The 11,515-nt window shown below is 39.8% G+C and overlaps 2 protein-coding genes across 5 annotated transcripts in view; both read left to right on the forward strand.

The window, feature by feature from the left end:
• Positions 1-8,058, forward strand: part of LOC310924799 (unconventional myosin-Ic-like) — a gene marked incomplete at its 5' end in the record, with an annotated part of 77,375 nt that extends 69,317 nt beyond the window's left edge. For all 3 annotated transcript variants that reach the window (XM_083886636.1, XM_083886638.1, XM_083886637.1), the window contains 10 exons: positions 53-137; positions 246-405; positions 683-766; positions 885-978; positions 1,484-1,539; positions 1,624-1,759; positions 2,404-2,474; positions 2,571-2,668; positions 3,146-3,245; positions 4,487-8,058. In XM_083886636.1, the coding sequence (XP_083742762.1) occupies positions 53-137; positions 246-405; positions 683-766; positions 885-978; positions 1,484-1,539; positions 1,624-1,759; positions 2,404-2,474; positions 2,571-2,668; positions 3,146-3,245; positions 4,487-4,513 (911 nt within the window). In that variant the 3' untranslated portion in view covers positions 4,514-8,058. The remainder of the gene's footprint in view (positions 1-52; positions 138-245; positions 406-682; positions 767-884; positions 979-1,483; positions 1,540-1,623; positions 1,760-2,403; positions 2,475-2,570; positions 2,669-3,145; positions 3,246-4,486) is intronic.
• LOC310924423 (large neutral amino acids transporter small subunit 4-like) overlaps positions 1-11,515 on the forward strand; it is a 209,526-nt gene that overhangs the window by 170,897 nt on the left and 27,114 nt on the right. The gene's annotated exons all lie outside the window — the stretch shown is intronic.

Below are 11,515 nucleotides of genomic sequence, written 5' to 3' on the forward strand. Positions count from 1 at the left end.
CTGCACAGAATTCAGGCAGTGTAAAATGAATATAATATGATCTTCCTTGTAGCTATTGCCATCCAGGCCTGGTGGAGGGGAATCCTGGCCAGGAGGAGAGCCAAGCGCAGACGTCAGGCTGCTGATACCATTCGCAGGTAAGAGGATGAATCAAACAATTTTATTTTGATATGATCAGGACTGCCACTGTCACATACTACAATATATAGATTGTGCATAATACCACAGCTTCCCTTCACCCACAGGTTCATCAAGGGCTTCATCTACCGCCACAAGGAGCGCTGTCCAGAAAATGAGTATTTCCTGGACTATGTTCGCTACTCGTTCCTCATGAATCTGCACAGGAACCTTCCCAAGAACGTCATGGACAAGAGCTGGCCGATTCCTCCAGCTGCTCTCACTGAGGTAAACAGATGCGGCAGAGACAAAAACAAACTGAGGAAATCAGATAAGGATTTGAGTAGAATTCAAAAGGCCAAAAAACACTGTTTGCGGGGGGGGGGGAAGAAAGGAAGAAATTTCTCCCAGCAGTGCACAGTTTTAAGCAGATACAATTTGAAAAAGGACTTGTCTTAACTTAGGTCAAAGCTGCTGTCAGACATGTCATCTTTGCCAGAGGTTAAATGGGTCTAATATATTAAGACCTTAAAAAGTGTCAAAACTGCCTAATCTGTGTTTCCAGGCATCGGAGCAGTTGCGTAAGCTGTGCATGCAGAACATGGTGTGGAGCTACTGCAAGAAGATCAGTCCAGAGTGGAAACACCAGGTGAATGTTGCCTCTTCACCATTTAACACATGCTCTTTGTAAATCGTCAGTCTGGTTCCTTGTTTGCTGCTTCCATCATTTAACAACTTTGCCATGAATTGTGTGCGTGTGTGTGTAGATGGAGCAGAAGATGATTGCCAGTGAGATCTTCAAAGACAAGAAGGACAACTACCCACAGAGTGTGCCCAAACTCTTTGTCAGCACAAGACTCAGTAAGATTCACATGTTTTTTTTTGTGACAGTTTCTGACTTGGAATGATAGTTCGGGCTTTTCTGAAGTATGAATTTGTGGTGTAATGACATAAATTGGACTCACTGTATTGGGAATGACCACCGCATTCTCAGCTCTAGTGAAAACACGGACGGCATCAACGGCAGATGTTGATCCAAAACTTGTGTGTGCCATGATAGAAATATTTCTGTGGACTAGGACCGAAAAAGCGGTTCAATGTTGAGATGATGCAGCTTACATATTTGTAAAATAACACAGACTTAAAGCAAGTGTAGATAATATTTTTTTAGTGGCTGCAATCTGTGTTTCTACCTGGCACCATTTTATTGAGTGTGAATGAGTGTGCATGTCTCTGGCTAGTGTACACACAGCACAGTCACCTTTGACGATGTGTCACTGCCTCGTGCAACCACACTTAAACAAACAGAATTATCCCTTCAGTGTTTCACAATGTTGAACAGACTCTTATTGCTTAATTCCCTCAGATGGAGAGGACATAAATGCCAAGGCTCTGCAGGCTCTGGGCAGTGAGAAGATGAAGGTAAGTAGAAAAGAGTCCTTATAAAAAGCTGTGTTTGACTTGTCTTCATCTGCTGCGTTTTGACCTTCACCCTTCTGTCTCCAGTACGCGGTGCCTGTCACCAAGTACGACAGGAAAGGCTACAAAGCTCGGCCCCGTCAGCTGCTCCTCACCGGCAACTGTGCTGTTGTTATAGAGGAGGCCAAAGTCAAGCAGCGCATCGACTACGGTTCTCTGAAAGGTCAGAGGTCAACATACCCTGAGGGGACGTTGATTGTTTTGACTCAGTAGCTATTAACTTGTAATATCTGCATCTGTTTGATGCACTGTTTGGGCACGTCCTTAGAAATAAGATTATTATAAGAAGATATTTCCTACTAAAAGGAGGATCTGCATTAGTCCAACATGTGATGTTTGCGTCCTTTATCCGACATTTCATTCAAATACATTGTCTTATCAGGAGGTTTCACATCTATGTGGACATTCTGCACTGTCATGAATGTTTGGGGCCCATCCCCCAACCCGAACCCCTGTCCACGTACACACACCAAGAAAACATTTTTATATGCAGAAATAAACAGCAGTTCTTATTCTCACAGTGTATGTGAGACAACATATGCACAACATGCAATACTAATATGGACTGTAGGGGCAGTGCAGAGGTAGTAAACCATGATGAAGATTACCTCCTACAATGTAGTCATGTGTTTTTATTTACAAAATGTAAATGCTGTAGCGCTATATTGTCTATATTGAGTTTTTTTTTATATGCCCCTGAGTGGAATATTTCAGTAGCATGTAATGTGTAGTCTACATGAATGCATGACCAAGCAGCAAATGTATTGTTTGTTCAGCCTTAAAGCTGTAACTGTCCTCCTCCTGCAGGAATCTCAGTCAGCTCTCTCAGCGACGGCCTGTTTGTTCTGCACGTTCCCAGTGACGACAACAAACAAAAGGTGAAGAAGGAAGAAAAATCTCAGCTGATCTCTAGTAGTTATTTATATGAATGTCTGAGTTTCAACTGTGTGTCACTTCCACTGTTTTCTCAACAGGGAGACCTAGTTTTGCAGAGTGACCATGTGATCGAGACCTTGACCAAGATCGCGATCTGTGCCGAAAAAATCAACAGCATCAACATCAACCAGGGCAGGTGAGAAGCAGAGCAGTGGGAGAGCGGCGTCGTTAGTGGCGTCATGATGGACTCTGGATAGTTCAGGTTTTTTAGAAAATGTGTACTGACACATGATCGGCACTGACAAGCAGCTGTGGACACAATTTGTCCATCGAGTGTCCATAGCATGAATGTATTTATTTTCCTTCCCGTGTTTGTTAAAAACAAAGATGCACACAGGCATGCTCGCCCTGCTCTTATCGGCTCAGGGCCGTGCACGTACACATGACGTCAAGCATCTTGCGACAGTGAACATGTTCCTGAAATAATGTCCAAAATTGCATGAAATAAACTCCGAAATCTAAAATTTTAGTTTGCAAAAGTTTATTGCAAACTAAAACTGCTTTGTAAGTTAAACATGTGTTGAAGATCTTGAAAAAGTCTTAAAAAGCTATTGAAATGAACTCCAGGATTCCTGCATATACCCTGCTGACTGTCCCTCTGCTGCTTCTCCAGTATTAAGTTTACAGCAGCTCAGGGCAAAGAGGGAATCATAGACTTCACACCGGGATCAGAACTACTGGTGGCCAAGGCAAAGAATGGACACTTGTCTGTGGTGAGTGGCTTTACTATTCTTCATCAGCTTATATAGTGTGGGGGATGCACACTGACTCCCTGACTGTGAAAGTTGGAACTTGATTTACATTGTGCTGAAAGGTTATCGTGATGACGTTATCGATCAATAACACTGAAATGATCCTGCCTATTACAGCTATAGTTATACAACAGTATTGCTCTATTTCAAGAACCAGGCTTTTGATGTAATATCTACTATAAATATCATAAAGAGCTCTAGTTTGGGTTACATTCTAATTTAAGGGTGTCTGTTGAGACTTTAGTGAGACTCAGGCAACGTCCATACAACGACAAACACAATGATTGTCTTCTTATCTGGTTCTACACTGACATGTGTAATGCTGCCCTCCTGTCACATGACACAGCATAAAAAGAACTGCCTTAAAGTGATAGTTCGGTATTTTGGACATGAGACCTATTTTCCAACTCAGCCGGTGTGATGGAGACGTCTGGAGACATTTTCAAGAAATTTCATTCAGTACTTCTAGTTGCCGAGTTTGCTGATGCTATGGCTAGCGCAAGTCAATGATACAAGTTAGCATGGCATTAAAAACACTCATACCGACTCCACAGTGCACCCGAGGGAAAATCGATTGTAACGGCAGACTATCGATGTACATATCTGTGTTGATAGAATGTTTGAAATAAAGAAAATAGTCCCTCAAAAATTCATGCGATGCGACATTAGTTTTGTTTCAAATATTATTCTATCAACACAGATATGTACATCGATATTCTGCTGTTACAATCGATTTGCCTCGGGTGCAGTGTGGATAATTGTTCATGTTCAGATAATGTAAAAAATGTATTAAAAAATGTAATTTTGAATTCTCAGTTTTCAGAACAACCCTAACTTACAAGTTTGTCTAACAAAATAATATTAGTTGATGGAACTTTTTTAAAAACTCGTAATCTTTTGTTGGGCTGTAAACTCAAAAATTGATTGCAGCAAGTTGCCTTGAAATTTAGAGTTTTCTTTTTTACAGTGTAGAGCACGGTGAATGTCACTCCTCGTTCTGACATCTGCAGCAATAGGCCTTGAAAACACTGGAGTAGTGTATCTGTACTGTATGTATTTGTAAATGAAATCAAAGTAAAGTGGATGTGGCCTCACATTAACTTAAATTTGGAGTAGGCAATGAGTGATTTTGTGAGTGACTGTCCAATAACGAATGAGATACTGTGTTGACCACTGACATTTGTGTCCTGGATCTCTTCCAGACGGCTCCCAGACTCAACTCCAGATGATGGCCACTCTGACCACACACACACACACACACACACCAGGACCTTCGTACTCCTGACCTCTCCCATCCTCCAGACCCTGCTTTACCTAAGCCAATCAGATGCCAGCTGTCACTGCACAGGTGTCACATGCTTCCAATTTAAAAGAAAAAAAAATCCAGCAAAACTAATCGATATATTTATGTTTATATATTATATTTTTGGGGATTATTAATACTGTTGCTGTTTGAATATTCTGATTTTTATATGTGAGGCCAAGGAATAACAGATATTTTTGGTGCGTTTTTTCATGCACCGTGCACCGTGTATTTTGTGCTTTATTTGGTGGGAACATGACCAAGAAAATGACGAGGGAAGAGTCTGAATTAGAGACAAAAATGAGGAGGAGATTATTGTTGGACGTTGCTTGTCGCCTCTTGTTTTGTTTGTCGCGTTTACTTTTCCTGCTTTACTAGAAGACGTGATTGTCTCGCTCACTCTATACTTCTCTAACCGTGAGGTGAATGACTTGTCACAGAAGTGTGAAGGTGTGTCAGTATGTAGAGCTGTGGAGACGTTCAGGAACAAGGACGAACAGCATTTCAATTAAATGGTCACGTGGAGTCAGACTGGCTCACTACATGGACATCGCTAGTTGGTAATACTACTGAATATTTTTGATAGATTTGTATAGAAGATCACAAACTGATTCACTACATTAAAGGGACGTATTTTGGTTCTTTTTTAAGTGTATTTGTGTTTGGGGACAGCAATAAAATGCTTGCCCTCTTAAATCTGCGACATCTTAAGAATATGTTTGGTTCCCATTTCCTGACTGGAAACTCAAGTTTGTGTTGCTTTGTAAACCGCTCACTTCCCCCACACTTAACCCCATAAAATAAATCAGTTTATATATCATGGCTCGCTGGAGTTGTTGAGCCACTGCTGCCTCCATCAGTAAGCGTAAATTGAGTTTGACACGAACTTACCAAACGAGGCAGCAGTAGACCTGCAGCCCCTGTGTCCTCGTAAGCCATAAACACTGATTTTCTCTATGGACTTTGGTGTGAGAGAGCGCACAGGTGCATAAACTTTAGTTTTTAGTCAGTCTAATATTGAGATAAAGCAACAAACATATTTTTAGATACAGTAGACTTAAAGGTGCATTATGTAATAAATCTAAAGCAACTGGCCATAAAACCCTCCTAATATGTCACAGAGACTCAGGAATAATGTTCATATAACAAACTGAACTCACCAACAACAACAGTACAGCCAAAATATTTGCATTAAAAAAAATATTTTGCAGACTGCAAATCATGTTTATGTTTTGAAATCATGTTTTGGCATGTGGCGCCACCTACCGCCGTCTACAAATCATTGCAGTCAGTAGAGTCTCAGCTGCCGAGCAACCACGGGTGGCCAATTACGTCAGAAAAACAGAACCTAAAAGACCTCGGTATTTTGAATTTGAATGTAGTAACTGTTTTTGGCCACATTCTTACATATGGCACCTTTAAAGCTCCAGTGTGTAACACTGCAAACTACAGCGTTAAGCTGGCATAGCTTTTAACAGTCAAGCCTTTTGATAAGGGGCTAAAATCTGTTTTTGGCAGCAGTTTTTTTGCATACTTAGAAACAGTCAGTGTTGACTGTGTGTCGGTACCTCATACAGCCACACGTTAAAAAACCTAAAATATCCCTTTAAAATAATCAACATATTCTCTGAAAACACTGCAAAAAAGAACAAAGAAAGTGAGGAGGCGTGAGAGGAAAAGGACATGAGAAAGACTTGTGGAACGAAGGATGGATGGATGGATGGATGGATGCAGCGTCATTTGCCTCAACACAAGATGTTTGTGCCTTTGTCTTGTCTTGACTTATTTATTCCTAACTCGACGTATGAGCAGCTTAACATCACTTGATGCAGGAGTGAACGGAGCTGAATGTAGAGAGGAAAGCTGCTCTCCTGTGAGCAGCAGCTGCCCAGCATCTCTGTGTGTGTTTCCTCCACTCTTCCCATCATCCTCTCTGCTTCTAACTTGACCTGCCTGGTTTCAGTCTCTGTGGTGACTGGACTGGTGTGACAGCTACCTCTGACCAGGCTCTGACCAATGTTTTCCATTAAATTTCACCTGAGACCATAATTTCTTTCGTTTATTGTCGCATGTATGTCAATTATTTTTACATTTGTACGCCAATGAGACAGAGCTGAGACCATAACGCGAGGCTGAAGCCATAAGACATCTGGATTTAGTGGATAAAGAGGATAAAGTATCATGTGTCACTACCTTTAGAAAAAAAAAGGAATAGTTTAACATGTTTTTTGCCATCATGAAGATCCAGTCAGGAGATGATTAGCTTTGGTTTAAATGTCCAGTGTGTAAGAATTAGTGACATCTAATGGTGAGACTACAGAATGCAACAGACTGAGGAATCACCCGTCCATTTCCTAAACATGTCTGGGAACTACGGTGGCCTTCACATACCAGAAAGGATGCATAACAGTCCTTTACACCCCCTCCATTCTCCCACTCTCTCTGCCATTCACTCCTATCTCTTTTTGGGGTTATTGATCAAGTTTATGTGGGTCGAGCCATTCTTTTTTTTTTTTTTGGAAGCTTCAAAAATTATCCAAAAATAAGTTCTGGTTGGTGTGTCCTTCTGGGTCGTGAGAGAGCGGGGGTGGTTGTGGGACACTGGCCGGCCAAATAAAATTGAGTGTTGACCTCTGCTTTAAAGCGATTACAATCTTCAAACTCAAAATCCTCATAATTTTTACGCACTGGACCTTTAAGAACTACTTGCTCTGATCCAATTTTATTATGGCAAGAAAACATCTGAAATAGCATCAACATAATAATAATAATTCATTAAAACCCAACAACAGTAAAATATTAATGCAATTAAATAAATAAAAAAAGGCACAACTGAAAGGCACTTGACTGTAAACACTCAAAGCTGCAGGTGAGACCAAAGAGTCATGGTGAAAAGTCTGTGTTCAATATATATTTTTTCCAGACCTGGTTTGATGACAGAACAGTTTCTCCTTGTGGCCATTGTTGGTGGTGAGGTGGGTGCAATATGCTGAGGCAGAACTTCTCGTAGCCAAAAAACCTGTTGATTTATACTGATTCTGTGTTTGATTTCAATGACTATGTTCTTATGAATGTTATGTTGTTGTTGTTGTTGTTGTTCCAGGAGGGAGATGTGTTTGTACAGTGTGTGTTTTGAGTGAGAGATTTGAGAAGCTTTTTTTGTCCGTATTGTTTTTGTTCAATAACATGTTCATGTGCCTTGTTGGATAGCAATACAACTGTGTGTGTGTGTGTGTGTGTGTGTGTGTGTGTGTGTGTGTGTGTGTGTGTGTGTGTGTGTGTGTGTGTGTGTGTGTGTGTGTGTGTGTGTGTTCGTGTGTGTGTGTGTGTGAGAGAGAGCTTTATTCAAACCAAACACCATGGTCATCTGTTGATTTACAGTTGCACTCCTCTCCTCTGTCCTGACTTACTGTAATACACCAAACCAATGTATAATTATGCCAGCACACTAAGATACTAAAGATTTAAAAGAATAAATTTGAAAAGTAAATACCAAATGGTGAGTGGCTGTTGTGTTTACTCCTTTGTCTCTCAGCTGTGTCTGTGTCCTGTAGGTTTCATTTAATATATACTGGATTTAGATAGAGAAACAGTATATACAGTATAGTATACACTGACAAATATATATATGTACAGTATAGTGCTCAGAAAATGGGCATTTCCTTTTAACAAGCAGCTTGACTTTTCCCTCATTTCTAAACCACCTGTTATTGTCTTTGATTTGAGATTTGCATCTGCATTACCCGTTTTAACCACATGAGGGCGTACCAAAATGTAAGGCAAAGGGATTTTACTTGGTTTCCATAAACACAAACAAAGAAAATGACTTTTCATTACAACACAGTTACATTATAGTGTAGTAATAATACTTGGTTTTAGGTGTCATTTTATGGTCATACCATCTTATTTATAATGGAATTCCCAGTAATGTTAATAATGTGGTAATAACCAGATAATATTTGTATCTGCAGTACCCATCTTCGCCACACGAGGGACTCTCACCAGAATGTGTCACTGACAGTTTTTCCCACATTTCTCAGTTTCTCAAAACTCCACACATCTGTCACAAAATGAGCCGTAGTAAAACTTGTGTTCCCTTTTCTCCGACTGACTCCTGTCACCAAATATAACACACTCAGCTGCTTTATGCTGGGGCTCATATTCCACATTCAAATGTGTGGGAATAAGTTTCCTCATTATGTTTTGGTGAAGTTTAGCAGTCTTGTCCGACAGTGCATTGTTTACAGTACTATAACACATATGTCACGCCGCTTATATGAAGTATTGAGCAGTTTTTGAAAATTAAATCACATCTGAAGGGGGTCTGTATCGAGAGCTGTTTATTGGCTATAGGCCTGGAAACAGTGTTATTGATTTATTGACCACTTGTTTCTGACATGAATTCAATTCTCCTTTTTATTGTCATTTCAATGATTCCACTGTTCATGTCTTTACCCACCTGCACTCGAAAGCATAATTTAAATTCCTTATCCTGTGTGTTGATTTTTCCATGATGTATAATATTATTATATAGTATCATACATTGAACCGGTTACAAGGCCACTTCCCCTTGGAATGAAACATGTTAAAGCTAAATAAACAAAAATGGTAATAAATAAATACAACTTTGCCGCCAGTCAACACATGCAAACAAAAAACGAGGAACAAACAAGGAAGCAAATAGGCACAAAAAACAAGTTTAAAAGTCTACAAGGCTTGTATTTCAGCCCATGTGCCCAAATTGATTTTCAGCTACTGCTGTTTTGTTTTATATTTTGCTTTTTCCAGAGTTGAAGTATTCACTTATTTCCAGTTTTCAAATATTATGTGATCCAGGGTCAGCCAGCAGGTGTCGCCCTTGGTCTGAGGTCATTCCCCTCCTCCCCCTCCTCTCCTCACTCTCTCCTGTATTTCTAAGAATTACAGGTTTGGCATGAAGTGTTCAAGTATTCAGTGAGTCACATCACGTGCACATGGGACACTCTATAGCTCTCTGACTCATTCATTCACACACATAGGCTACAGCACGTGCTCCTCACAGTAAGTTGCTGAGTTGAGGAGAAGTTTCTTCATTAATCTGTGAAGTGAGAACAAATATAGTTTGGATCCAGATTAAGATCCTGTCTCTTGTCGGAACACGTGTCACACGTGTGCGTTTTTTCACTGTTCGTCACGTACAAGACACAGGACGTGGTCCAGAGTTTGGAAAGAATATAAAAAGAAAATAAGAACTTCTCACGTGTTTCTGTTTTTTAATGATTTGACACAAACCTTTTTTGATTCGAAAATAATTTACAAGCCCATTCAGATTATACAATAAAAAATTAACCTAAATAATAACACAAATATATCTATACTGTGCACCATGGCTGTGTTAATGGATGAATATTTCCTACTTTTTATCCATGTATACAAAAGAGTTGTGATGCCATTGTTTGAGGTTAGAACATTAGCAGGAGAATTACGATGAACATTAGTTATCAGTCAAACTGTGAACATTAAAGTGTTGCTGCTTTGTTTTTAAACACAGAAACGTTTTACACATTTAGCCAAGAACTGCATCAGAACTACTGATGACACTAATACTCTCATAATAGGGAAGTAATATTATAGTAATACCATGTTATGGGACCCAGTTTCAACTTCTCTAACATGGTAGTTATCATTTTTGATTCATAAACATGTATGTGTGTATGTGGAGGTTGTAGTGTTGGATATTAAAATGTAAATACTCCCCACTGTAAATACACTCATATATTTATATATTTATAATAGACCAGACCGCTGCACAATTTCCATTTTCACTTTTACGTCACTCATTTCTTCATTTATTGTTCTTTTTTGTCCTTGTTCTTTTGAGTTGAATGTTTGTCATGTTATGTTATGTTTAAGGTATGAGTCAAATTCCTTGTATGTGTACTCATACTTGGCCAATAAAGCTGATTCTGATTCTGAAATAAGAGGGTTTTACTGTAATATCTCTTTATTATAGCATGAGAAATGATTATCAAACTTTCTGTCCTCTTTCTGCAGGATCCAGATCCAGATACAGACCTGGTATTATCATGGCCCTTTTCCACTACACAGTTCCAGATCGACTCTGCTCTGCTCGTTTGAGTCGATACTACGTCATCAGACCGTCGGCCACTGATTTGTCAGGTGTCGTCGGAGTCATGGAAGTCATGAATGCGACGCCTGACACAGGAATCAAACCAAATAATGCTGAACTGTAGATCAGTCAAATAGAATCCTGAAAACGTGTTAATTGTCAACATTGTTCATTTCAGTTCAGTGACTGTGTCAGACGGAGTCTGTGCTCCGGTCACGATTCTGTGCACACATCCGAGTGAACTGATTCTAATGATTCAGTTGCAGTGAAAATGACTGCTTCACAAGTCACTAGTATGTGTGTTTGTGTCGCGTATAAAACAAAGTTAGGACAGTTTCATGCAGCTGTGCTATGATGACTCCGCCCACGTTGAAGAGGTTCTAAAGTCGTGGAAAACGATACCAAACCGAGTAAGAGTCGAGTCGTGCTGGAACTGTATTGTGGAAAAGCGCCATTATTAACCTCTATGTCCTTGTTTTGCAGGATCCAGATGACGTGGCGAAGCTTTTAATATCATAGTATAATACAGTCATTATTATTGTTACGTCACAATTCAAATTGTCATCAGGATCTATCTCTCTTTTTTTTTTTACTACAAATCATGCTCATGCTAATATGAGTAACACTATGATACTACTTTTGCAGATGCCGCACGTGTTTTGAGTTTTTTCTTTCTTTCTTTCCACTGACGCTGAATATTAACTCCCTGTGTGAACTGCTCTTCCTCTTGTCTCTCTCTCTCTAAAGCATCTTCCTTATTAGGTATAATGCCTTGTTGTGAGCTGACACCTCGGTGTTGTTATTGCACTGCAATGTCAG

Source organism: Microchirus variegatus (assembly GCF_963457635.1).
Source record: "Microchirus variegatus genome assembly, chromosome: 3".
In the NCBI taxonomy this organism is placed as follows: domain Eukaryota; kingdom Metazoa; phylum Chordata; class Actinopteri; order Pleuronectiformes; family Soleidae; genus Microchirus; species Microchirus variegatus.